The 27,972-nt window shown below is 48.8% G+C and overlaps 1 protein-coding gene across 2 annotated transcripts; it reads left to right on the forward strand.

The window, feature by feature from the left end:
- The first annotated feature begins 31 nt into the window (after positions 1 to 31).
- On the forward strand, positions 32 to 27,867 carry TCAF2 (TRPM8 channel associated factor 2). 2 transcript variants are annotated; one of them, XM_049894104.1, is made up of 8 exons: positions 32 to 116; positions 1,787 to 2,420; positions 16,667 to 17,643; positions 17,868 to 17,965; positions 19,079 to 19,292; positions 20,060 to 20,299; positions 21,559 to 21,896; positions 24,276 to 27,867. In XM_049894104.1, exons 2-8 carry the CDS (start codon positions 1,801 to 1,803, stop codon positions 24,528 to 24,530), a joined length of 2,742 nt encoding a protein of 913 aa, XP_049750061.1. In that variant the 5' UTR covers positions 32 to 116; positions 1,787 to 1,800; the 3' UTR covers positions 24,531 to 27,867. The 2 variants fall into 2 exon arrangements, with proteins under 2 accessions (XP_049750061.1, XP_049750062.1); XM_049894105.1 differs by lacking the exon at positions 20,060 to 20,299.
- Positions 27,868 to 27,972: the final 105 nt, after the last annotated feature.

Here is a 27,972-nt window from a genome sequence, read left to right on the forward strand (position 1 = left end):
CGGGCGGCGGGGGAGGAGGGACCCAGGCGCCGCCCACACCTCCTTCCACAAGTGCCGCCGCATCCGCCCGAGCCCCTCTAAGCCCCGCCGAGCCCCGCCGAGCCCCGGCAGTCCAGGTGACCGCGACCACCGTGCGGGCAGCCCTCGGGGGTGGGCGGGGGACGGGCGCCCAGGCAGGACGTGGGGGACCCGGACCGGGCCGGCTATCGGCCTGTCCTCTCCTCGAGGGCTGCGTCCGGCGCTCTGGTCCGCTCGATCTCCAACTCACGGCTCCCCTTCCCAGGGCTTGAGGGTCCCGGGTGACGGGGACGTGGGCGCGCACTTAGTCCCCGGAGGTCGGGTTGATCAGGGAGGGCCCGGGGAAGGCGACTAAGGGAACCCGGGAAGCCAGATGGGCTGAGCCCAGACCGTGGTCCGCTAAAGGTGGGAGGGAGTTCTTGAAGACGGGGAGTCGGATCCAGGCTGGCTGGCAGGGAACCAGGTCGGAAGAAGGAGGCCAATGTGGCCGGGGTCGTATCTGACTCAGTTTCCCTTTGCTCCAGGCGAAGCCTGAGTCAAGGACTCCACTCCCGGAGTTGTTGGGAAGTGAGTCCAGCAGCCATGGAGGAAGTGGGGAGACTGAGGCACGTAGGAGGGGAAGTCAATAGGGTGTGCGATTGAGATGTCAGCCACTGTGCCTTGGGGCTCTGATTCCTCTAGGGACCCTCCCCCCAGGCACTTGGTAGCCTCCCACATGACATCAACTGGCACCATCCACAGGGTGAAGCTGGCCAGGCATCAACTGTCCTGGCTCCTTCCACTCAGAGACCCAAAGCGCTTGAGTGCGCAGGAGAGGCCGCCAGACCTGGGCCTTGGGGAGGGGGCACCATAGCATTGGCTTCACTGTCCTTGTAATGTGGGAACGCTAGAAGGGCAGTGACCAGAAAAATGCTGGCATTTGCTCAGGCCTCAGTGTGTGTGGGATCCTGGGCCCCAACCCCAGGCACTTTTACCTGTGAGCTCCTGACCTTCACAAACACTTCTCCAAGGACAGAGTGCTCTCCTTTATAGACGTGAAAATTGAGGGCAGGCAGCTTATCCAGAGAGCTGCTTTGAAGGGACTAAACAGCCCAGTGTAGACACTGGATAAAAGACTGCCAGAAACCCCAGGATGCTACCCTGACAAAGGTAGGGCCTCCCCCGCTTGGCTGGAAACACTGAGCACAATGCAGCTTCTGGCAGGTCCCTAACCTTCCATCCAAAGACGTGAAATACTAAGTCACCTCACATCCATCAACCTAACTGGCCGGGAGCAACGAGGACCCAGGACCTACCCAGCACCCCCCACCACCCAGTACTCTCTCCAGCCCATCACTGTCTTTGTTTCTTTAACAGTTTCTTGTGTCAGGAGTCTGCACAAGTACCTCCCATTGCAAGAAGACCTTTCTCCCCAGCATTCTGGTCTTGGCTTGATGTCCCTTCCTCACAGAGGCCTTTCTTGTCACCCAGGCTTTGGTAGCCTTCCAGCCACTCCACTTTATTTTCACCATAGCAATGATTACTTGCTGTATTTTGTTTGCCTGCTTATCTCCTAATTTACTGAATATCCTCCCCCTCTGAAGTATCAGACTCCTGAAAACAGGGGCCTTGTCTTTTTCCTCCCTGTTGCACCCCCTGTGCTAGAACAGCCCCTGGCACGCAGTGGGGAACCCAGTGTGTGCTTTTTGAGTGAATGCACACAGTGGTTTGCTTTTTCACCTCTTCCCTGTCTGTTCTGACTGGGCTGAGTCTCTGGTTCCCTCTGCAGAACCCGGTGGAGCCATGGCAACTCCCTCTGCAGCCTTCGAGGCTCTCATGAATGGGGTGACAAGCTGGAATATCCCAAAAGATCCTGTGCCCTGTGAATTGTTGCTGATTGGAGAAGCCGCCTTCCCGGTGATGGTGAATGATAAGGGACAGGTCCTCATCGCTGCTTCCTCCTATGGCCAGGGCCGCCTGGTGGTGGTGTCTCATGAGAGCTACCTTATGGACACTGGATTGGCTTCATTTCTTCTCAACGCGGTGCACTGGCTCTGCCCCACCCCTGGGGCTCCCATTGACGTGCACCCATCCCTGACACCCCTAGTAGGCATCCTTCAGGAATCTGGTGTCAAGGCACAGGCTGGGGAAGAACCAGGAGAGTCCTTGGGGGTTTACTGCATCAACGCCTACAATGACACCATGGCGGAGCGCCTGGTCCAGTTTGTGAAGCGTGGAGGGGGCTTGCTCATCGGGGGCCAAGCCTGGTATTGGGCCAGTCAGCATGGCCGTGACAAGGTGCTGTCTGAGTTCCCTGGAAACCAGGTGACAAGTGTGGCTGGGGTGTACTTCACTGATACCTATGGGGACAAAGGCCGGTTCAAGGTCTCGAAGAAGGTGCCCAAGATCCCACTTCAAGTCAGGTGAGTGGTATTCCCCTGATGGGGAGTTTGGCTCGCTTTAATTAACAGATTTGAAGCTCCCCCATCTGCCCTTCAGTGAGCCTGCATTTTAATGCAAGCGGTTTTCCACTCAGCGCTGGAGTCAGCACAAATACAATCCAGGATACAAATCAAATCCCAAAGGCACTGATGCGTAAGAGGGGCTGCGTCTTTAGCCCACTCTTCCTATAGCCCAGCTACGACCAGCTCCGTAGAAAAGTGTGTCTTATTCCCTACTCGTCTCCCAGGGTCCGGTGCCTGGAGCATGCTGTTAGTTGCCATGGGGTCACCCTCAACTCACAGCTACCTTATGTGTGACAAAACCAAACGTCGCCAGGTCCTGCACCATCTTCAGGATCGCTGGCATGTTTGAGCCCATTACTGGGGCTGTTGTGTCAGTCCATCTCATAGAAGGTTGCTTCGTTTTCACTGACCCTTTACTTTACCAACCATGATGTCCTTTCCTAGCAGTTGGTCTTCCCCAATGACGTGTCCAAAGTAAGCAAGCTGCAATCTTGCCATCTTCACTTCTAAAGAGCATTTTGGTTGTATTTCTTCTGAGACTTATTTTCTTCTGGAATACCAAACCAAAAAACCCACCGACGTCGAGCCGATTCCAACTCATAGCAACCCTATAGGACAGAGTAGAACTGCCCCATAGAGTTTCCAAGGAGCACCTGGCGAATTCGAACTGCTGACCTCTTAGTTAGCAGCCATAGCACTTAACCACTATGCCACCAGGGTTTCCTCTTCTGTAACAGTCATGGTATATTCAGTATTCTTCACCTACCCAAACCACAATTCAAATGCATTCATTCTACGTTCTTCCTTTTTCATTGTCCGGCTTTCTCTCAGCCCCGGCCCCTCAGCCCTGGCCCTATTCTGCCCTGGCCCCTCAGCCCTGGCCCTGTCTTGCCCCGGCCCCTCAGCCCTGGCCCTGTCCTGCCCTGGCCCCTCAGCCCTGGCCCTATTCTGCCCTGGCCCCTCAGCCCTGGCCCTGTGTTGCCCCAGCCCCTCAGCCCTGGCCCTGTCCTGTCCCGGCCCCTCAGCCTTGGCCCTGTCCTGCCCCGGCCCCTCAGCCCTGGCCCCTCAGCCCTGGCCCAGTCCTGCCCCGGCCCCTCGCCCCTGGCCCCTTAGCCCCGGCCCCTCAGTCCTGGCCCCTCAGGCCTGGCCCTGTCCTGCCCCGGCGCCTCAGCCCTGGCCCCTCAGGCCTGGCCCTGTCTTGCCCCGGCGCCTCAGCCCTGGCCCTGTCCTGCCCTGGCCCCTCAGCCCTGGCCCTATTCTGCCCTGGCCCCTCAGCCTTGGCCCTGTCCTGCCCTGGCCCTGTCCTGCCCTGGCCCCTCAGCCCTGGCCCTATTCTGCCCTGGCCCCTCAGCCCTGGCCCTGTGTTGCCCCAGCCCCTCAGCCCTGGCCCTGTCCTGCCCCGGCCCCTCGCCCCTGGCCCCTCAGCCCCGGCCCCTCAGTCCTGGCCCCTCAGGCCTGGCCCTGTCCTGGCCTGGCCCTGTCCTGCCCCGGCCCCTCGCCCCTGGTCCCTCAGCCCCGGCCCCTCAGTCCTGGCCCCTCAGGCCTGGCCCTGTCCTGCCCCGGCCCCTCGCCCCTGGCCCCTCAGCCCCGGCCCCTCAGTCCTGGCCCCTCAGGCCTGGCCCTGTCCTGCCCCGGCCCCTCGCCCCTGGCCCCTCAGCCCCGGCCCCTCAGTCCTGGCCCTGTCCTGCCCTGGTCCCTCAGCCCTGGCCCTGTCCTGCCCCGGCCCCTCAGCCCCGAGGTGGGCATTCCCTGAAGCCCTCCCCACCTCGGAGGGTGGATGATGAGGTGGCACTGGGAGACATTAGGGTGGATCTGACTCATGCTAACTTGTCTTTGCTTCTAATACTAAGGGACAAACAGCTTAAATCCCATCTAATTCCTCTTAATTGCCAAAGGACACTCCTCTCCCACAAATGAAACCTATTTTTCTTCATCACGCCTAAATTTCTCATCTCTGCCACTGAACCTGAGGTATGTTTTGTGTTTGTGCCTTAAAGTCACTGAGAGTACTTCTCCTCTCTGTAGTTGTAACACCAAGTGGATACGCATGTAGAGTAGAGTCATTTGGTTCATTTTACTTTGGATTTTTGGAATTCGTTTTGTGACTTAGATTTTGTTTTAAATTATGTAAAATAATTATGTGAATGCAAAGTAAGATAATAAGACATCTGTATTCCGTCCCTGTGCCCCCATACAATTCCCTTCCTCCCTCCCTCTGTGGGTAACCTTTTTCATTCTTAATCTTATGGTTCATCTCTCCATTGTTTGTTTATATATAAGCAAACACACACACATATCGGTATTTTTCTCTTTCTTGGATGAGGCAATAGCATATATACCCAATTTTCTCCACCTTTTTCCATTCACATTATTTCTTCCATTGGGTTCCATAATAGTGTGTAGAGATACACTGTTTACTCTGTTAGTCCCTGGGTGGTGCAGACAGTTAATGTAATCAGCTGCCAACCACAAGATTGGAGTTTTGAGGGCATCCAGAGATGTCTCTGGAGAAAGTCCTGGCCATCTACTTCCAAAAAGTCAGCCACTGAAAAGCCAGTTCCACTCTGACACACACAGGGTCACAATGAGTTGAGATGGACTTGACATCAACTGTTTTTTTTCAGCATTGAAGGATTCTGTGGGTAATATATTGAACGATGCACCAAACATCAAAAGAAGATGGAAAGAATACATACAGTCACTGTACCAAAAAGATATGGTCAGTGTTGAGCCATTTCAGTAGGTAACATATGATAGAGAACTGATGGTACTGAAGGAAGAAGGCCAAGCTGCACTGAAGGCATTGGCAAAAAACAGGGCTCCAAGAATTGATGAAATACCAATTGAGATGTTTCAACAAATGGATGCAGCACTGGAAGTGCTCACTTGTCTATGCCAAGAAACTTGGAAGATAGCTACCTGGCCAACTGACTGGAAGAGATTCATATTTGTGCCCGTTGCAAAGATACGTGATTCAGCAGAACGTGTACATTATCAAACAATATCATTAATAAAAAATGCAAGTAAAGTTTTGCTGAAGATAATTTAAAAATGGTTGCAGCAGTGTATTGACAGGGAACTGCCAGAAATGCAAGCCGGATGGATTCAGAAGAGGACGTGGGATGAGCGATATCATTGCTGATGTCAGAAGGATCTTCGCTAAAACAGAGAATACCGGAAAGATGTTTACCTGTGTTTTATTGATTATGCAAAGGCATTTGACTATGTGGATCATAACAAATTATGGATAACATTGTGAAGAATGGGAATTCCAGAACACTTAATTGTGCTCATGAGGAACCCGCACATAGACCATGAGGCAGTTGTTCAAACAGAACAAGGGAATACTGCATGATTTAAAATCAGGAAAGGCATGCATCAGGGTTGTATCCTTTCACGGTACTTATTCAGTCTTTATGCTGAGGGAGTAATCCAAGAAGCTGGACTATATGAAGAAGAACGCAGCATCAGGACTGGAGGAAGGCTCATTAACAACCTGTGATATGCAGATGACACAACCTTGCTTGTGGAAAGCAAAGAAGACTTGAAGCACTTACTGATGAAGATCAAAGCCTACAGGCTTCAGTATGGATTACACCTCAACATAAAGAAAACAAAAATCCTCACAGCTGGACCAATAAGCAACATCACGATAAACAGAGAAAATATTGCAGTTGTCAAGGATTTCATTTTCTTCAACTTGAACTTGCATATGAGCAATTGATGGCCTGTTCCACAGTCAGCCCCTGGCCTTGTTCTGACTGATGATATTGAGCTTTTCCATTGTCTCTTTCCACAGATGTAGTCAGTTTGGTTCCTGCGTATTCCCTCTGGCAAGATCTACGTGTATAGTCACCATTTATGTTGTTGAAAAAAGTTTTTCGAGAACATAACTTTATGTAGCTGACAAAACTAAGTAAGATATAAAACTCTGTATTCAATATGGTGCCAGATTTGTTAGAACGATATAGGTATAGCTAGGAATATGTAAAGTTAGAAGAAAGTATGATAGTATTACTAGTATATCTCTGGTAATAGTTTAATGGGTGGTTATTATTTTCACCTCTAAACATTTCTGTACTCTTCACATTTTCTATAATTATAGCTTGAAAGAAAACATTTTATACGGATTTTCTGCCTTTTCAGAATGCTTAAACTACAGAAAAATGTGGGGGTGGAGGAGGCAAGAGAGGCATTTACCTATCATATGTGTCAAAGAACTTTATACATTTATCAGTGTAAAGTGTGTGTGTGTGTTAGGGGAGTTCTTTCAGAACCCCTGGTTTAAAAGTTAAGCAAATTTGTGCCCCCACCCCAACACTGTAGAGAGGAAAGAGTTTGCGCTTTGGAGCCTGCACACCTGAGCTGTAAAGCTGAGTCCCTGTCAGCCTTACCACCTGACTGGGAATAGATGCTTACTCCCCAGGCTCTGGTACAGATTAAACGAGGTCGCATGCATCACCCTGAAACCTGTTAACATGCAGTTAACCTGCAAATATGCCCTGTCTCTTTGCTTTCCGATTACTCAAGCCCTTGTCTTACTAACAGAAAGCCTGATGCTGGTTGTCCTTTTAAGGCCTCCACATGGTCCAGAAGCCCTGAGGCATGCTCATTTCAAACGGCAGCATTTGTTTCAAATGCCAGCCCAGGGAAGCCTGGAAGGTGGCCTTCAGCACCCTGTTGGTTTTTCCCTGACATGCTATGACACTGGTGAACTTTGGTACCATCCAGTCCATTAGATGTTTGCTCCTTGTCTAGTTGGTGGCCTGGCAGGCCCATGGAGCAGCACGGGGCACCAGGGACCCCCTGATTGGACCTGGCACACACACAGCCAAGGGAGCTGAGTCTCAGAGGCTTCCAGCCTCAGCTAGAACTGCACTGGAGCTGGACAGCCCTGGACCTAAACACTAAGAAGGCCCTTCTATTGAGCCAAGGTTCCCAGTACAGAGTCCTCCTGCATCAAGTTGATATTCACTCTGAGGCTTTTGGTGAGCTTTTCTGCCAGCAGTCTTGGTCAAAGGCCCCTGGACTGGCCCAGCAAGTTTTCTTAACTCCAAACTTCTGCTGGCAGGCCCAGAGCACCCTAAGGCGACTGCTGCCCTGCCTCCACCCCACCGGTCCGCCAGGAGGGACAATCTCCATAAACCAACAAAAGGTCTCCTCCCATCCAAGCCGCAGGGACAGGGATTGACTGCACCTCAGTTTACATGACCACACAAGGACATTGCAGGTACTTGACTTCAGTATTTGAAATCAGACATGAGGGCACGTGCTGCTTTTATACCAAGACAGAAGAGCTAAGAGGAAAAGTTGACCCTAGATCGTCAACATTTCATTACACTTACACATAGAGCCCACCACCTGTCTGTCTGTCTGTAATACCATGGTGGCTTGCGTGTTGCCGTGATACTGGAAGCTATGCCACCAGCATGTCAAATACCAGGAGGGTTACTCATGGTGGACAGGTTTCAAAAGAGTTTTCAGAGTAAGCAGACTAGGAAGAAAGGCCTGGCCACATAGAATATTGTCCAATATAGTGCTGGAAGATGAGCCCCCTAGGTTGGAAGGCACTCAAAATACACAGTGGTTGCAACAGTGGACTCAAGCCTACCAACAATTGTGGAGATGGCACAGGACAAGGCAATGTTTCCTTCTCTTGTGCATAAGGTCTCCATGAGTCAGATCCGATGTGATGTGATGTTAACTAACAGCAACAAAGACAAGATCAAGCCAACCTCGCTGCTAAGAGGGTGTGGTCTTGTACACCAATGTCTGTAACAGCATTATTTACAATAGCCAAGGGGTAGAAACGACTTAAGTGCACATCAGCAGAAGAATGGATAAAAAAATGTGGTGTACGCGTACAATGTAATATGCAGACATGAAGAGAAGTGGAGTTCTGACACATGCTACCACATGGATGAACCTTGGCTGCATGATACCCAGTGAAATAAGTCAGTCACAAAAGGACGGGCATTGCGTGATTCCACTTCCCTGAAATATCCAGAACAGGCAAATGTATAGAGACCACGGTTCATTCGTGGTCACCCGGGCTGGGCTGGAGAGAGTATGTGCAGTTACTGCTTCGTGAGCGCCGAGCCTCTGTTTGGGAGATGGAGAAGAGGTTTGGGGAATGGATGGTGGTGATGGCTGTACAACATGACGAATGTAATTAATGTCATCGAACTGAAAATTTAAAATAGTTAAATGGCAAGTATTGTTTCGTTATATATATTTTACCACAATAAAATTAAAAAGTAAAAAAAGGGTGGAGAGACCAGGCCCCCAGTAGGACAGTAGTCAGCCCAGCAGATACTAGCCCTTCCCTAGTCCCACCAACATCAGATGGTTGACACGTGGAGAGACACATGGCATAGGCCTCAGTCTCATTGGAGGAGGTGGATGGGTACGGACGTGTGTGTGCGTGTGTCTCTCCACGTGTGCATACACACTTGCCTGTGTGCCAGCATGTGCGTGTCTGTGTGTGTAAAGCCAGGAAAGCCAGAGAGCATCAAGGAGAACTGACCCAAGCTATATCAGAACACACGGAAGATCTGGGCAGAGCTGCCCATGCTAGGTGTGAGGAAGAAAAATTTAATAACCGTGTGAATGTGCTGTGAACAGATATAAATAACAAGGGAAATAGAAGAGAGACAAACTTTGTATGAAAGGTAACAGAAAACCGCCACATCTGGAAGAAAAATGAAACCCAGTGGCCAGGCAGACTCCCTGCGAATGCTTCAAGCCAGGAATGAATTTATGAAAACATATATTAAATAAAACAAGAAGCAGAATGAAGTGAACAAGGGAGATTTCAGAGCTGAGGAAACAAATGAGGAACCAAACACCTCTGGTGAAATGAAGTAGATTAGTAACCACGGTGGATGGAACAGACAAGGCCTGTATGACTGAGGGTCTAGCCAGGGACACGGAGCATTTTCAGTACTGGGATAGAGAGAAGATGAACTACACATGGAGCTGATGACCCAGAGGATGGGAGAACTGATGTCCGCTCGTGTCTGCGGCATGCCTTGCTGTTTCTATATGATGCCTCTCCCCCGCACCAGGCACAGTACCAGGTGCTGTTAGAACCAGAGAGACATCACGATGTAGTCCTGCCCTTTAGTAACTTTGCGTGTAGGGTGGTGTCTTAGCTATCTAGTGCTGCTGTAACAGAAATAACCACAGTGGATGGTTTTAACAAAGAGAAATTTATTCTCTCACAGTTTAGGCAGCTAGAAGTCCAAATTCAGGGCCCCGGCTCTAGGGGAGGGCTTTCTGTCTGTCAGCTCTGGGGGAAGGTCGTGTCTCCTTTCAGCATCTGTGGGCCCGGTGTTCCTTGGAGATCTCCATGTGTCGTGGCATAACAGGTTACAATTCAGGATCAGAACAACTCAGGACACAGCGCTTTGGTCAGGACTGCTTCTTAGCCATGCTGCAGGGAGGCCTCTCTTTCAGTCTGTCTCTCTCTCTCTTTGCCTATCTCTCTCAGCCCCTCGGCTGAGCCTCTGCCCTGCCCAGGCAAGTGTTACAGAGCTCTTCAGCTCCACCCATAAGCACCTAGAGACACCCCACTCCACCATTAAGCCTCGGGTTGAAGGCACTCAGTTCTCTAGCTCCATGGATTGGCAAGCCTAGCTCTGCTGACAAGTGCCCAGAGGTACCCCACTCTGCTAGCAAACCTCCTGCCCAAAGGTGCTCAGCTCTCTCATTCCGTGGGTCAGCACACCCACTACACCATCTCTTGCCTACCTCCTGGCTCTACTTCTGCCGGTTCACTGCTGCCGTTTCTCTGCCACCATTTCTCACTGCCTTGTGCCATCGCTGGTGTTATAATTCTTTATCTCCTAGGTCTAGGAAGTCCTCAGCTCAGGTACACCAGATCAAAAGATGCACTCTGCTCCCAGCTCTTCTTTCTTGGTGGTGGTGAGCTCCCCTGTCCCTGCTTGCTTCTCTCTCCTTTTGTCTCTTGTAAGATAAAAGGTGTGACTTGAGTAAGGGTAAGGTGTGACTTGAGTAAGGGCACAACTTGAGTCACGCCCTCTTGTAAGGTGGTGTAGCTCAAGATACACCCCACCCTAATCCTGCCTCATTAACATATAGAGGTTCAAATTCACAACACATCACAAATGGAGGATAATTACATCAGACCACAAAAATGTAGACAGCCGCACAATACTGGAAATCATGGGTTAGCCAAGTTGACACATATTTGAGGAGAACACAATTCAATGCATAACAGGTGGTATTCAGTGTTGGTGTTTTCTAAACAACTTCAAAAATGCCAGGATGCATCCGTATAGTTTTATATGTCACCTACACCAAAGGTGTTGTCCAATGAGGGTCAATATTCAGAACTGTGACTTTAAGTACTGTAAAGTCTCTGATCATCAAATACAGGAACCCTGGTGGCACACTGGTTGAGTACTAGGCTGCTAACCTAAAGGTCAATGGTTGGAACCCATTAGCCACTCCACGGAAGAAAGGTTTTTTCATTATGTTCTGACAAAAAAAAATCCTAAGAAACAAAAGATTTTTCTTTGTTGTAGAAGTTACATTAAAAAAAAAAAATTAGCCCTCTCTGACAAAAGCCTGTGATAGATACAGAACATTTTTTTTTTTTTTAGCTAAATTTCTGTTTTCTTTCATTATTTATCAACGCCCTTTGAAATTTCATCTAGTTCAAAAATTACAGGTGTGTAGTCTGGCAAGAATGAGCCCTGACGGTGCAGTGGTTAAGACTCTCGACTGCTAACCTAAAGGTCGTCTGCTTTAATCCACCGTCCCGTCTTCAGGAGAAAGAAGTGGCAGTCTGCTTCCATAAAGATTATAGCCTTGGAAAGCCTACGGGGCAGTTCTATTTTGCCCTATAAGGTTGCTATGAGTCGGAAATCGACTCGATGGCAATGGGCTAATCATTAAATAAATATTCTTTGAATATTATGCATTTTAAGTAATGACTAACGTGTATTGATGACTTACTATGCATCAGGCACTGTATAGGCCAATCCATGAATGTTGTCTCATGTGATGCCCCCCAGAAACAAATTAGGAAATGGCAGCTTTAAGAGGGGAAGTAGCTTTCACAGGATGACATGGGTGTTCTGCCCAAGAAAGAAGCAAGACCCACACCCTGATGGGTCAAACTCCAGAGCCCACGCAGGGACCGACTCAGCAAGATAATCGTATTTAAACATTTTTATAAACACATGAGCGTAAACTTTCAGTTTCCCAATTTCATGAGCTGCAACTCTCCTTGTTGAAGATTTCCTATCATACCTGAGACTTCGGGAGGGCAGATGAGGCCATGTGGAAGACTCTTAGAGCAGAACATTTCTTATCATTAAGTCTTATACCTCATTGTCATCACCCCACAAATAAGCCTGGAGTCTCTACAGGTGGGGAGAAAAAAGCTGTCGACAGAACTGATGCCTGAACCCTGAACCCATGTTACATTTGCCAAGTGAGTTTAAAAACGGGATGGCAAGACTAAGACCTGATGTCGTTAGTTGCCATGGAGTCGATTTTGACTTATGGTGGCTCCATGTGTTAACAGAGGTGGCCCCATGTGTTAACAGGGTAGAACTGTGCTCCATACGGTTTTCTTGGCTGTAATCTTTACTATTACTATTATTTTGTTGTGCTTTAGGTGAAAGTTTACAGCTCGTCAGTTTCTCATACAAAAGTTTATACACACATCTTTATGTGACCCTAGTTGCTCTCCCTACAATGTGACAGCACAGTCCCCACCCTCTTTCTACCCCGAATTTCCCGTGTCCGTTCAACAAGCTCCTGTCCCTTTCTGCCTTCTCATCTCACCTCCAGACAGGAGCTGCCCATTTAGTCTTGTGTATCTACTTGAACTAAGAAGCACAGTCTTCGGGAGTATTATTTTATGTCTTATAGTCCGGTCTAATCTTTGTCTGAAGAGTTGGCTTCAGGAATGGTTTTAGTTCTGGGTTAACAGAGTCCGGGGGCCATGTCCTCTGGGGTTCCTCCAGTCTCAGTCAGACCATTAAGTCTGGTCTTTTTACTAGGATTTGAATTCTGCACCCCACTCTCCTCCTACCCCATCAAGGACTGTCTGTTGTTTTTCCTGTCAGGGCGGTCATTGGTGGTAGCTGGGCACCATCTATTTCTGGTCTCAGCCTGATGGAGTCTCTGGTTTATATGGCTCTTTCTGTCTCTTTGAAACCCTGGCGGTGTAGCGGTTAAGTGCTACAGCTGCTAACCACAAGATTGGCAGCTTGAATCCACCAGGCACTCCTTGGAAACTCTATGGGATGGTTCTACTCTGTCCTATAGGGTAGCTATGAGTTGGAATCAACTCAACAGCAGCGGGTTTAGTTTGGTTTTAGTTCTGTCTTTTGGGCTCATATTTTCCTTGTGTCTTTGGTGTTCTTCATTCTCCTTTGCTCCAGGTGAGTTGGGACCAGTAGATACATCTTAGATGGCTGCTCGCTAGTTTTTTAAGACCCCAGACTTCTTGCCTATAATCTTAACAGAAGCAGATTGCCAGGGCTTTTCTTTCAAGGTACCTACCGATTGGTGGTTTTAACTTCCAAACTTTAGGTTCCAGTCAGGCACAGGCCCTTTTTATCTCCTCATTTTTATGCTTTAGAGAGATTAAGGAGAAACTGTCTCGGCAAGAGATACTTTTTTCAAAGCCGTTTTGTTACCTGAATGAATAAATTATTTTTTAATGTTTTATTTTTTATTATAAATGGAATAGATACTAACTTTAGAAAATTAAGACCGTAAAGTTTTATAAAAATCATTGAAATTACCTATAATCCCTCTAGCCAAGATGATTACTGAAGACATTTTGATAATTATGCTTTAGATTTTGCTTCTATATATGTTTTTGCTTTTCAAAAATTGGCTTGTCAAAAATTGGCACAGTATCTTGGAACCTGATCTTTTTAAATTTAGTATATTATATTATAAAATATTATATAGTTGTTTTAGTTATTACATAGTATTCTATCTATGGCTAAACCATTATTTATTTAACCAATCCTTATTGATGGACATTTAAACAGTCTTCTGGGGTTGGGCATTCAGATTATTTACGAATTGGTAAAAAAAAATCTTGAAATATAAAACCTTTTCTGTATTCATCAGATTTTTGACCATTTCTCAAAACAAAAGGAGTAGATAGCTACCAAATTTCAGTGAGACTATAAAATGTGTGTTTGTACAGTAGAACCTGGGAAAGCCAGAACCTGTGTAAGGCAGAAACCTGTCAGAGAAGTGAAACTCAAGTATTTTCCACTAAAACAAGTGATGTGAAAGTTGTAAGACCGCACCCTGCCAAAGGTGGAAAACTTGCAAGACCGGATAAGCAAGGCAGTTCCAGCTCTCACAGGTTTCACTGTAGGAACAATTTACTTGTGATGCATTTCTAGGTCAGTGCAGGCACATGGAGCCTGCAGAATGAAGTTTTACCCAGCATTCCTTTGCATGGGGCCCTCGTGGCACAGTGGTTAAGTTTTTGGCTGTTAATCAGAAGATTGGCAGTTCAAATCCAACACCTGCTCCTTGGAAATCGTATGGAGCAGTTCTACTCTGTCGTGTAGGATCGCTATGAGTCGGCACAAGCTTGCTTCTGAAAGTGTAGAGGACTTGAAGCACTTACTGATGAATTACATCTCAACATAAAGAGAACAAACATCCTCACAACTGGACCCATAAGCCACATCATGATAAACAGAAAAGATTGAAGTTGTCAAGGATTTCATTTTGCTTGGATCCACAATCAACACTCATGGAAGGAGCAGTCAAGAAATCAAGCTATGCATTGCATTGGACAAATCTGCTGCAAAAGACCTCTTTAAAGTGTTGAAAAGCAAAGATGTTACCTTGAAGACTAAGGTGCACCTCACCCAAGCCATGCTGTTTTCATTTGCCTCATATGCATGTGAAAGCTGGGCAATGAATAAGGAACTTCGAAGAAGAATGGACTGTATTGAATTATGGTGTTGGCAAAGAATATTGAATATACCATGGACTGCCCAAAGAATGAACAAACCTGTCTTGGAAGAAGTACAACCAGAATGTTACTTGGAAGCAAGGATGGCGAATCTGCATCTCACATACTTTGGACATGTTATCAGGAGGGAGCAATTTCTGGAGAAGGACATCATGGTTATAAAGTAGAGGGTCAGTGAAAAAGAGGAAGACCTCAACGAGATGGATTGACGCAGTGGCTGCAACAATGGGCTCCAGCACAACAATGGTTGTGAGGATGGTGCAGGACCCTGCAGCATTTTGTTCTGTTGTGCATGGGGTCGCTATGAGTCAGAACCGACTCAACGGCACCTAACAACACAATAGTGTGAGTCGGAATCTATTTGACCGCAACAGTTTTGTTTTGTTTGTTTGTTTGTTTGTTTTGCAGAAAACTAGCCCTGAGACAATTATGAGCAGGACTATTTTCTCCAGGAAAAATAGGCTATTTTTTCTAAATTAATTCATGTTTGTGTTTAATTATTTAAAAAGATATAAACTTCAAGCCAAAATATTCAACACTTAGCTGACTTACATGGGAAGAATTCCTGGAAGCTTGCATTTGGAGAATGTGGGTTTCTAGGTATGCAAACGAGGTCACTCCCTTCCTCTTCAGTATTTCACTAAGTCTGTGACAGCATCGGAAACGCTGGTGGCGTAGTGGTTAAGTGCTACGGCTGTAACCAAAGGGTCAGCAGTTGGAATCTGCCAGGCGCTCCTCGGAAACTCTATGGGGTAGTTCTACTCTGTCCTATAGGGTCGCAATGAGTCAGAATCGACTCAACGGCACTGGGTTTGGTTTGGTGTGTGACAACATCAGTGTTTTGTGTATCACTAGAAGCTCTGGTGGGGCAATAGTTAAGCACTCAGTTAACCAAAAGATTGGTGGTTCGAACCCGCCCACTGGCTCCGTGGGAGAATGACCTAGTGATCTGCTCCCATGAAGATAGAAAACCCTAGGGGCAGTTCTGCTCTGTTTCATGGGGTCGCTATGAGTCAAAATCTACTTGACAGCACCCAACAACAAGGAGAGAACAAACACTGCTATTGGAAGAAAAATTTGATCAACCAGTCATTGAGTGAGAAGCTAGCTGTTCTCAAACAGGAAATGGTGAGGGGACTCAAGTTTATAGTTGCAATGTCTTTTAAAGCTTAGATGAGTATCTTGCCTTTTGCTTTGATAAGTTAATCACATTTAATTTCCCTTTTGTCTTGGGAAAGTTGGTCACTCAGTGCTAGACTGGCATATGTTGCCTAGATGAGTGTTGCTAATCCGTGCCGATTAAGTACTGCTAAATACTGCTAAACTCATGCTGAGAAGAGAAAACGTGCCTAAAATTGGATTCAGTTATAAAGCTGTTGTTTTTTTATAAATGGCCTTATGACTAATTTCTGTTTCATACTTGGCCCAAGGAAGTCATTTTAACTCTTCGTATAAAAAATATTTTAATACCACCAATTGAGCCATGAAATGCCACCGATTGTTAGAAGGTTTATAAATATATCTGTCAAAAGAAGCTGAGTCAATAATAAAAATTAATCTCTTGGATGAGGTTTACTCAGGCAGAAGATTTGGAAATTGGGTAGCACTGAACTGAAAGTGGAACGGTACTCCACCAAGTATTAACAGTGACTGGCTTTTTGTTGACAAAAGGCAGAAGCAAACAAAGCTTATTTCTGATTGGCCTATACAATTTCCTGTTGAAGTGCTGTCAGCATCTCACTGGTCAATGAAGGTGGCCTGATTTACAGGAAAGCTAGGCTTAAGCTTCAGTAAAGGTAAGTCTTAGGGGTATTGTCCATGTCATTTTGCCAACCACACAACTCCATGTTTATTTTATTTAACATGTCTTAGACTTGATTGGAAACCCTGGTGGCACAGTGGTTAAGTGCTACAGCAGCTAACCAAATGGTCAGCAGTTCGAATCCACCAGGCACTCCTTGGAAACTCTACGGGGCAGTTCTACTCTGTTCTATAGGGTCTCTATGAGTAGGAATTGATTCGACAGCAGTAAGTTTTAGGTTTTAGACTTGATGAAATATGATGTTGCATACTAAAATCCAAGATGTTCTTGACAAGAGTGAGCAGATAATATGAACAAGGCTGTCTTCCCACCCAGCACTGATTTCTCCATTCAGTGAGCTCTTTGACTCGTTAGCTGACTGTGGCCCCTCCACCCTCTGTCTGTCTCCAGGTGTGGGGAGGACCTCAGTCAGGATCAGCATCAGCTCCTGGACGGGGTCTCGGAGCTGGACATCCAGACTGGAGGAATCCCCTCGCAGCTGCTTGTGCATGGGGCGCTGGCCTTCCCCCTCGGGCTGGACACCAACCTCGGCTGCTTCCTGGCCGCCGCCCGCTATGGCCGTGGCCGAGTGGTGCTGGCTGCCCACGAGGGCTTGCTGTGTTCTCCCAAGATGAGGGCCTTTCTGCTCAACGCTGTGCGCTGGCTGGCCAGAAACCGGGCAGGCAAAGTTGGGGTGAACACGGATCTGAAAAGCCTGTGTCCCCTGCTCTCGGCAAGGGGCCTGGCCTGCAGCCTGGAGCCTCAGGTGACCAGGGACCTGTGTGTCTACTGCTGTAAGGCGTACAGTGGCCAGGAGGCCCAGGAGCTTCAGGAGTTTGTGGCCGAGGGTGGGGGGCTGCTGATTGGGGCCCAAGCCTGGTGGTGGGCTTCCCAGCACCCGGGCCAGTCCGCTTTGGCCAGCTTCCCTGGGAACCTCATCCTCAACCCCCTCGGCCTCAGCATCCTGGCCCAGACCCTCAATCCAGGCCGTTTCCCAACACCCACACCCGAGATGAAGAACTACCACTTCCGCAGGGCCCTGTCCACCTTCCAGGAGGCCTTGACCATGGAGAAGAACTGGCTGACCAGGCTGGGCATGGATGGTGCCGCTTTCCTGCAGATTCCCGCCGAGGGTGTTCCCGTCTATGCCTCCCTGCACCGACTGCTCAGAAAGACACTGCGCCAGGCCGGCCTCCCAGTCGTGAGCCGGGACAACCCTGTGGCCAGTGACTCCCGTGAGGCTGCACTGCTCTGCCTGGCCACAGAGCTGGCCCGCTCGGGCACCGACTGCTCCCAGCTGGCCCAGGGGCTCGGAACTGGCACCTGCCCCTCCACCCTGCACCTCTTTGAGCACCCCATTACAGTGGAGATTGATGGGAACAACCCAGGTGTGTGGGTGAGGAGCACCCAGGTGGGGCCAGGGTGGTGGGTAGCTGGAAGAGGCAGGATGGACAGCAGGGAGGCCTGCCCTGCTCTGCCTCAGGTAATGGAGGAGGATGAGTCAGGACACATGAGTGAATGTGGGGAGCAGGGGAGAAGCTGTCCCTCCTGCGGGACAGGTGGAGACGGAGTCACACAGCGGGCACTCAGCCTTCTTCTTGGCTTCTGGCAGGCAGCAGTGATTCCTGGGTAAGCACAGGGCTCTACCTCCCAGAAGGGCAGAGTGCAGAAGTCTCTCTGTCGGAAGCCGCCACCTCTGCTGGCCTGAAGGTAAGGCCAGAGCACCCCAGCGATACCTCCCAACGCCACGTAGCTGCATCCTTGGCCGTGTCCTGCTCTCGTGCACAGCCGTGCTGCCCAGGGTACCAAAAATCCGTTGCCATCAGTTGGGCCGCAACTCGTGGTGGCTCTGTGTGTCAGAGTAGAACTATACTCCACAGGATTTTCAGTGGCTGAATTTTTGGAAGTAGATCACCAGACTTTTCTTCTGAGGCACCTGTGGGTAGACTCCAACTGCCACCCTTATGGTTGGCAGCCTAGCATTTTAACAGTTTGCACAACCCGGGGACTCTACTCGGAGTATGAGAAGGTGCTATTCTGCCCATTTTACAGATGAAGCAGCTAAGTTTCAGAGAGCCAAGGCCCCAGAGCCACTCATGTCATATCCAGGATCAACTCAAGCCCCTGATTTCCACATGTAGGGTTTTTCCCTACCCACGGGGGTGTTGTGAGATTCCAGCTATGAGGGACAGCCTCTCACCATACCCCACAAGCACGAGGTCTTTCTGAGTTTGGCCTCTTTCCTCAACACCTGAAGGGAGCTACTTAATCCCATCTCCTGCCGAAATCTGCCCTCCCCGAGAACCGAGACTTCCAGCCTCCTCCATTCTCAGAGCTGGTTCTGACCACATTGATGACCCTGTGTCAGTGTCCTTTCCAGACTGGCAGCATTAGACCTAAGAAAAACAACCCCAAGCCCAGACAGAAACAGGACTCGAGCATCTGACCAGGAAGGGGACCTTAGAGAAAGGGGGGGTACACCTCATCCTCCATCCCTCAGGCCAGATGGCACAGCTTCTGACCAGCTCCTTGGGCTTGCTCCCACTCAGAGCCACCGTGCAGCTTGGGCCCAGTGCCAGTACCCAGAGCAGGGACACATCTGTCCCACTTGATCCCTCACACTCAGATAGCGACCCCCCCATGGAGCTGTGAGCCCCTGGAAGAGAATTCTGCAGACTGGGTGCACTATCACATGTAGGGTTCCACTCACGGCCCATGGAGAGGGGAAGTGGAGTCCATGGCACACTCATCCCCATGCCCTGCACCCCAGGCCACACCCCCAGGGATGCCCTTCCTCCCGACTCAGGTGGGTCTCTCCTGCAGGTACAGCTGGGCTGTCACACAGATGACCTGAGCAAGGCCAGCAAGCTGTGCCGAGCACCCGTGGTGACCCACCAGTGCTGCATGGACCAGCCCCAGCGTTCAGTCTCCTGCCTCTGGGGGGGCCTGCTCTACATCATCGTGCCCAAGGGCAGCACTTTGGGCCCCATGCCCATCACCTTCAGGAGGGCTGTGCCAGCCCCCTACTACAGGCTGGGTGAGTGGGGAACAGGGCTGAGCTGAGGCAGGAGGGGATCTGCAGACCCTCGGCTGTGTTAGTAGAGGAGGGGAGCGGTCAGTGTGTGGAAGAGAAGGAAAGAACTGAATATTGGCCCTATGTCCAGGTATATAGAACATCCTGCATCCAGAGATACGGGACACCCTGCGTCCAGGCATATGGGACACCCTGCATTCAGGGATATGGGACATCCTGCAGCCAGGGATACAGGACACCCTGTGACCATGGATACAGGATGCCCTGCAACCATGGATATGGACCACCCTGAGTCTAGGGATATGGGATGCCCTGTGTCCAGGGTGGAAACCCTAGTGGCGTAGTGGCTAGGAATTCAGCTGCTAACCAAAAGGTTGGCAGTTCGAATTCACCATGCACTCCTTGGAAACCCTATGGGGCAGTTCTACTGTGTTCTGTAGGGTTACTATAAGTCAGAATCGACTCAACAGCAATTGGTTTGTTTAGGTTTTTTGATGTCCGGGGTATGGGATGCCCTGTGTCCAGGGATATGGGACGCCCTGTGTCCAGGGTTATGGGACAGCATGTCTCTAGGGATGCAGAGCACCCTGCATCCATGGAGACTTCAGGATGGAGAGAAGGCTATAGAGACCCCTCCTTCACTTCACAGCATGGAGACACATACGATAATAATGCGCTGCCTCAGTGTCCCCTCCTGGGGCCCCAGTTGTGTTTTTCAACCAGGGAGTGTTGGAGAAGTGGGTGAAAGGATCCATTATACTTATTCTCAGGTCAGACATCACAGGAGGAGTGGAGGAGGGTCATCCAGGAGAGCCCGGCACCCTGGGGGGAGCTGGCGACGGACAACATCATCCTGACGATGCCGACCGCTAACCTGCGCTCCCTGAACGACCCAGAGCCCCTGCTGCGCCTCTGGGACAAGATGATGGCAGCTGTGGCCAGGCTGGGCGCCCAGCCCTTCCCCTTCCACCGCCCTGAGAGAATCGTAGCCGACGTGCAGATTTCAGCGGGTGGGTGCCTGGGAGAGGCACCCAGTCAGTGGGCACCACCCACTTGTTATTTTGCCTTTTTCAAAAGCCCATTTTGAGCAAAGCATAACTTTACTAGTGAAGTGGGGAGAAAAAAAGACGTAAAATGCATGAGCTTCACTGGGGATGTAAAGATGCTCACACATGAGAAGGTAAATCCTTTAAACGTGCAAGATGAGATCTCACAGGATGGTGAAACCAAAAAAACCAAACCCATTGCTGTCAAGTTGATTCCAACTCATAACGACCTATAGGACAGAGTAGAACTGCCCCATAGAGTTTCCAAGGAGTGCCTGGTGGATTTGAACTGCTGACCCTTTGGTTAGCAGCCGTAGCTCTTAACCACTGTGCCACCAGCGTTTCCCACAGGATGGTAGAACAAGCTAAAAAGATGCCACGCAGCACTCACAGACGGCAATTAGAGTGTTTCAAAGAGAGGATGAAGAATGACATAGTTCCTTCAAACATAAGTCAGAGAGGGCAACAAAAAGAGGACGTGAGTGAAGAGGCTTATGTTAAAGATGAAGTGGTTTAGAGGAAAGGGGCATGTAGAGAAAACTAAGGAGCTCTGGTTTCCACGTACAAGCTTGGCTGCTAATCAAAAGGTCAGCAGTCTGAATCCACCAGCTGCCCCTTGGAAACCCTATGTGGGAGCTCTACTCTGTCCTGTAAGGTCGCTATGAGTCGGAATTGACTCGATGGCAGTGGTTGTGGTTTTGGTTTCCACATGGAGAAGTTTTCTCTGGACGTCAGTTTTCTCTATAAAGTAGGAAGGCTGGACAAAATCATCACCATTATGGAGTGTAAGCCCGGAGAACAAGGGATTACGCTGGGGACCAAAGAAGGGCACTGCTCTAGCCCTTGAGGACCTTCAAACGCAGACCCAGGACATGACCGCGCAAGCACATGTGGGAAGGAAGTCCACGAAAAACTGAGACATTAGACTGTAGCCAGAACGACTGCATGAAGTGCGTGCTGTAGCCAGAAAGACTGCGTGAAGTGCGTGCATATTTTTTAGGGCCAGAGCAAGGGGAGGCATAACTCAGGTGAGGGAGGTTGGGAGGGGCACTAGGGACATATTAGACCCTGTCCGAGTCTAGGAGAGCATCTACGTTCTAGTCAGCAAGGAGATCCTGCAATCACTGGGGCACCAGAATGGGGAGGGTAAATCACACAATGGAGAGGAATGAAGACAGGTTTGGGTGAACCTCACACACTCATCTCTTCCTCCTGTCCTCCAGGCTGGATGCATTCAGGGTACCCCATCATGTGCCACCTGGAGTCGGTGCTGGAGCTCACCAATGAGGCAGGCATGAGGAGCGGGGGCCTGTGGGGACCCATCCATGAGCTGGGCCACAACCAGCAGCGGTCTGGGTGGGAGTTTCCCCCGCATACCACCGAGGCCACCTGCAATCTGTGGTCGGTCTACGTGAATGAGACAGTTCTGGGCATCCCCAGGGCCCAGGCCCACCCTGCACTGAAGCCTCCAGAAAGGGAGAAGAGGATCAAGACACACTTGGGCAAGGGAGCCCCCCTGAGCAACTGGAGTGTGTGGACAGCCCTGGAGACATACCTTCAGGTACTGGACAGAAAGGTGGGAGGTGGGACCCCAGACATCACAGATGAGTAGCACCCACTGACCCCAGGTGCCCTCCAACTCCTTCACCACCCAGGTATCTCAGGTTATAAATTTCTAAGATGAAGATAATGCCACCTGTCCCTCTCACCTCCCCATGATTTTGTGACGATAAGTAAGAGGAAATGGGAAGTATTATGAAAGAAAAAATAATAGTGACTGTCTTATTCATCTAGTGCTGCTATAACAGAAATACCAGAAGTGGATGGCTTTAACAAAACCAAAAACCAAAGTAGGCCATAAGTCCAAATTCAGGGTGTCAGCTCCAGGGGAAGGCTTTCTCTGTCGGCCTTCTCATAAATCTTCCCCCAGACTAGGACCTTCTCTGCTCAGGGACCCCAGGTCCAAAGGACCACTCTGCTCCTGGTGCTGCTTTCTTGGTGATAGGAGGTCCCCAACTCTCTGCTAGCTTCCCTTTCCTTTTTATCTCTTGAGAGATAAAAGGTGGTGCACGCCACACCCCAGGGAAACTCCCTTTACTTTGGATCAGGGAGGTGACCTGGTAAGGGTGTTACAATCCCACCTTAATCCCCTTTAACATAAAATTATAATCACAAAGTAGAGGACAACCACACAATACTGAGAATCATGGCGCAGCCAAATTTGATAAACACATTTTTGGGGGGACATTATTCAGTCCTTGGCAGTGACTAATACAGCACAAGGTCAAGGACAGAGACTCTGAGTTAGACACCCCAGGACTTAGTCACAGCTCTCACTCCCTGAAGTGTCCTTGTCCCCTAATAAGTGCTCCATAAATAGTAGGGTTTTTTTTGTTTGTTTTGATCTGTTTTTCCTCGCCTTAGTTTTATGAGTCAAGTGAGAGTCATGTCACATCTTAATAACTGTCTACAGGACAACTGTTTTACCAGAGGTATTTGAGGAGATCTGTCTGGTAGCAAGGTTCTCGAACTGCCATCACCCCACTTGAACCCAAAATGAATGACTAAATAACCCACCAACCCAACAAGAAAACCCCAAGGTTGTGAAGAAAGTCTGTTGTTGGCTGCTGTCTAGTCAGCCCCCGACTCATGGTGACAGCACACACAAACGAACAGTCCTGTGCCACCCCCATGATCAGTTGTGGATTGGACTGTTGTGATTCATGGGCTTTTCATTGGCGGATTTTTGGAATATCTCCAGGCCTTTCTTCTGAGGTGCCTCTGTGTGGACTTCACCCTCCAACCTTTTGTTAGCAGCCAAGCATATTAACCATTGGACCACCAGGGACTCCAAGAAGCCCCCAAACCAACCAAAACCAAACCCAGTGCCGTCAAGTCGATTCCGACTCATAGTGACCCTATAGGACAGAGTAGAACTGCCCCAGAGAGTTTCCAAGGAGTGCCTAATGGATTCGAACTGCCGACCTTTTGGTTAGCAGCCATAGCATTTAACCACTACACTACCAGGATTTCCAGTAAGCCCCAAGGTCCCCGCTAATTCCAAAGCTCTATAGTCTTAGCTATCAAGGGCCTCCTGCCAGAGGCTTCCCAGTGGCTGCCTCTCCGTAAAGTATGAGTTGCTCTCATTGAGCCCCTGAGATATACCTGCTTCTTCCATTTTTCACCCCAAGGCATTGTTCCACACAGCAGATAGTCACGGGTCAGCAGAGGCTATAAAAAAAAACTAAAGGCCTTATTGGGTCCAGGAACATTGGAGGTTCCCAGCTTATGGGGTCCCAAAGTGCCAGACATGGAAGATGCCAGGGTTTCTCAGCTCAGCCAGCCTCCAAACCTGCCATGATGCCTAGGAAAACACTTGGAAGTTTAATCCTCTTAAATGAAAGCTAATAACGATGACTGCCATTTGTTAGGAGCCTTGCTGGCGCAGTGTTTAAGAGCTTGGCTGCTAACCAAAAGGTCGGCAGATCGAATCCACCAGCTGCTCCTTAGAAACCCTATGGGGCAGTTCTACTCTGTCCTGTAGGGTTGCTATGATCGGAATCAATGAATCAGCAACAAGTTTGGGTTTTTTTTTTTTTTTCTGATCATTTGTTGAGTTTTCAGCTCATGACAGACATTTGGTTTCCTGTGACCCCACCTACTAGCCTGAGGGGTTGTAGGATTTGTGGGTAAGAGGCGGGATGAGTCCTTGAGATTGTTTCTGTGCCAGGGTGGGTGGGGACATGGCAGCAGATATTAAGACTGAAGTTAATGGTCTGAGGATGAAATCACTGTAACATACTTGTGAGCATGCATGTGGGGTCACTTTGGCCAACATGATGCCTCACTCTGCCCCTTCTTTCTCTCCCACAGTCGCCATGTTATGTGAGGTGGCTTTGGTAGGCTAGATGCCTCACTTGGCACCTTCTCTCTCTCCCAGCTCCAGGAAGCCTTTGGGTGGGAGCCCTTCATCCAGCTCTTTGCTGAGTACCAGACCTTCTCTGGCCTGCCTGGAGACAACGCCAGCAAGATGAACTTGTGGGTAAAGAAGTTCTCTGAAAAAGTGCAGAAGAACCTAGTGCCTTTCTTCAAGGCCTGGGGCTGGCCTGTGCAGAAGGAAGTGGCTGACAGCCTGGCCAGCCTGCCCGAGTGGCAGGGAAACCCCATGAGAGTGGATGCCCTTTCCCAAAAGTGAAGAATGTGTAGCCAGCAGGGCCCAGGGTGGGGAAAGGGGGTCAGTGCTCCAACTTCACCACCATTTCTGTGGCCTTGTTCCCCAAGTGCCTTGAACCTGAATTCTACTTCCCAGTCCACCTTCAGGAAGGCAGTGAAGGTCATAGGACAGAATAGAACCACCTTTCTCAGGAGCTTCCCTCACACCTCTGTATGCTATTTCTCTGCATATAGGACTGCTCTCCCCCATAAGAGTCTCTCTAGACCCTGTAGCAGCCCAGCTCCAAGAGACACCAAGACTCCAGAGACTCAGTTCACTGTCCTGACCTCTTGTGGAGGGAATTTCATCCTGCGAACTCTTGGCTTTTATTTTAAACCATTGGTGCCAAAGACCATGGATCTCAACTGGAATAACTTTACCATAATAATCTTTTATCCCTCCTTCACCTTTTGGCCCTAAGCAAGGGTTTTTGTTTCTTATGCTTTGAGGAGTTTTCTAAGAGCTTGAGGGACAGGCTGATGCAGTGGAAAGAGCCCCGAGCCGGTTGTGGGAGCCTGGGACATCACTTAACGGCTCTGTGTTTCCGTGTTCTTATCCATAACATGCAATAAAAACCTCTGCCTCCAGGGATATTGTAAAAATTCAGATTGGCAACTGTGAGCATGTCAGTGCACCACAATGCATACACATATTACGGGCATTCTTTACCTTCCACTTGGCCCTGTAGAGGCCTAGATGCCCAGTCCAGTGTGGACAACCTGGGAACTGAGACTCATTTGAGCTAACCACCTTGAGGGCACCATTCAGTCCCTTGCTCTTTTTTTTTTAATAGTATTTTACTGTGTTTAAGGTGATTTGTGTTTACACGGCAAATTAGGTTCCCGTTTAACAACTTTTCCCCAAATTATTCAGTGATATTAGTTACATTTTTCACAATGTGTCATCATTCGCATTCACTCCATTCTGGTTGTACCATTTCCAGTACTCTAGTTTCCCTGTCCCCTTAGCTTCTCGTCTTTGCCCTAGAGTCATTGTTGACCATCTAGTCTCCTATGTGCCTTCTGTGAGAGAATTCAGAGAACATTGATGTTGTTTCCAGACTTGGTATCAAAAAGGGAAGTAGTTGGTTTCCTAGCCCACCCTGTATCTTTTCTCCTTCCTCGGGAAGGATTCTCAGTGTGACTCAACCCAGGGAGAAATGGTGTAAACTACTGGGCCCTGCAAAGCTGTTGGAGTTTGCTCTTTTCAGTTACCCCCGTCTTCCAGTACTTTTGTTTAATCATAGAGAAAAGCCATTTTAGCCACCCCTCCCAAGTCCTTAAGCCGCTTTGTCCTTAGCACAACAGGCCCCTGGCTCCTCCAGTCTCCATGGAATCAAGGCACGGCTAGCTTTCAGCAGCAGCTATGCAGAGAGGTTTACGATTGCCTTAGTTATCTAGTGCTGCTATAACAGAAATACCGCAGTGGATGGCTTTAACAAAGAGAAATTTATTCTCTCACAGTCTAGTAGGTTACAAATCCAAATTCAGGGTGTCAGCTCCAGGGGAAGGCTTTCTCTCTTTGTTGGCTCTGGAGGAAGGTCCTTGTCCTCAATCTTCCCCTGGTTGAAGAGCATCTCAGATGCAGGGACCCTGGGTCCAAAGGACACGCTCTGCTTCTGGTGCTGCTTTCTTGGTGGTATGAGGTCCCCATCTCCCTGCTTGCTTCCCTTTCCTTTTATCTCTCGAGAGGTAAAAGGTGGTGCAGGCCACACCCCAGGGAAACTCCCTTTACCTTGGATCAGGGAGGTGACCTGAATAAGGGTGGTGTTACAATCCCACCCTAATCCTCTTAACATAAAATTACAATCACAAAATGGAGGACAACCACACAATATTGGGAACCATGGCCTAACCAAGTTGATACACACAATTTGGAGGGGACATAATTCAATCCATGACAACGATCATGGCAGGCTTCACTCTGGACCTCGGTTACTGGGTGCTTCACTTAATTAACTCACAATGCAACATTCCCTTAAGCTTTCTCATCATCTCATTCAAACCCAACCCAGTTCTTTGGGCAGATGAGGCTCTAATTGAAGATTTCTCTCTAGGATTAATGGGCCGTACACCTAGCCATTTTTCCCTAGCTGACCTTTAAACTATGTTTTTGTTCATTGTATCATTATGTGAGCTTTATTGAAAGTAGAGGCTCCTCAGACCAGAGACTGACATAGGGAAGGGCTTTTTGCAAATCCCTTCGGCATGTTCTTTTCATTAAAAAAAAAAAAAAAGCTACCTCTGTAAGTTCCTAGGATGACAGAAGGAAAAGGCATTACTTAAAAATGTTAAGCATAGGTTTGGAAATATAAGGTTGAGAAAAAAATTATAACAGAAATTTTAGCTATCTGTCAAGCCAGAATTCAGAGAACTTAAGATGTTGGGTGAGTAGATAGACAGACGGAGAGAAAAAGTTCCTACTTTGGGGATCAGCCAAGAGCTTAATCTGGTGGCCCAGACTCCTAGTTACCACATCAAATGTCACTACCTCGGATTATGGGGTGAACCCAAAGCCAGCCCCAGTGGAGCAACTCAGCGGCCCTTTCCATCATAGAATTCAGTGAGAAGAATCTTTTTTTTTTTTTTTTTTGCTGATCTTCCAACAAGTCTGCTTGGATTTATTGTCCGTTGGTGAAGAGTTACCTGAAGAAAACCAGTTCTTTTTATTGAGTTTACGAGTGGAAGGGGAGAGTTAAACAACCTAAAAAAACCACTCTACCTCTGCCTTTCGTTCTTGGTTCCTTATTAGCCCTTAAGTGACTCTTTGTTACTGAAGTAACAGAAAACTCAGTGGGGATTTGGAAATTCAAATCCAACACAACTGGCCTCTCTAGGGAAAGCTGAGCCACGCAAGGACACTACCGTGATTAAGAACCAGCTGCGGGCACTGAGGAATGGTGTTCCCGCAGAGCAGAGCTCTACTGGGTCTGCAGGGCCTGGAGGGGAGGGCGTGCTGGGCTTCAGTTAGACGAGTATGAGTTGGACCCATGAGACTGAGACACCCTCACAAATGACGCCCCCTTTATTATGGCCATGCAGTCTTTGCCCTCAGTCACATGGTTCTTATTTATCTTTATAATGGGGGCACGAACAAAGAAGCCATAGTTTGAATGAGTAGTTGAAGTGTGTGGCCCTTGAGAACTTAGTCCAGTTACCTGGGATGATGAACTGTTATAACAAACAAACAGGGGAAACAAATACTGTACATTTGTGTTATTCCATTCAGACCAAAGGACCTAAAAATCTACATTCCTGAGCACTCTGGCTCCCAAGGATGTCAGCACAGGACAGGTGGTTCATCAATAAACTTCTGTTGTTGTGGACTATTACAAGTGCTCTCGTTTATTTTCACAGTAGTCCTACAAAAGCAGTGCTATCACTATACCCATTTTACAGAGAGGTAAATAGAGCTATGGAACCAG

Source organism: Elephas maximus, chromosome 8 (genome assembly GCF_024166365.1).
Source record: "Elephas maximus indicus isolate mEleMax1 chromosome 8, mEleMax1 primary haplotype, whole genome shotgun sequence".
Taxonomy (NCBI): Eukaryota; Metazoa; Chordata; class Mammalia; order Proboscidea; family Elephantidae; genus Elephas; species Elephas maximus.

Bases quoted from the DNA above. Each gene is read 5' to 3' on its own strand.
- TCAF2 (XM_049894104.1), top strand. From the start codon at position 1,801: ATGGCAACTCCCTCTGCAGCCTTCGAGGCTCTCATGAATGGGGTGACA. The intron at 17,966-19,078 runs GTAAGGCCAGAG...TCTCTCCTGCAG, and splicing joins CCACCTCTGCTGGCCTGAAG to GTACAGCTGGGCTGTCACAC. The intron at 19,293-20,059 runs GTGAGTGGGGAA...ACTTATTCTCAG, and splicing joins AGCCCCCTACTACAGGCTGG to GTCAGACATCACAGGAGGAG.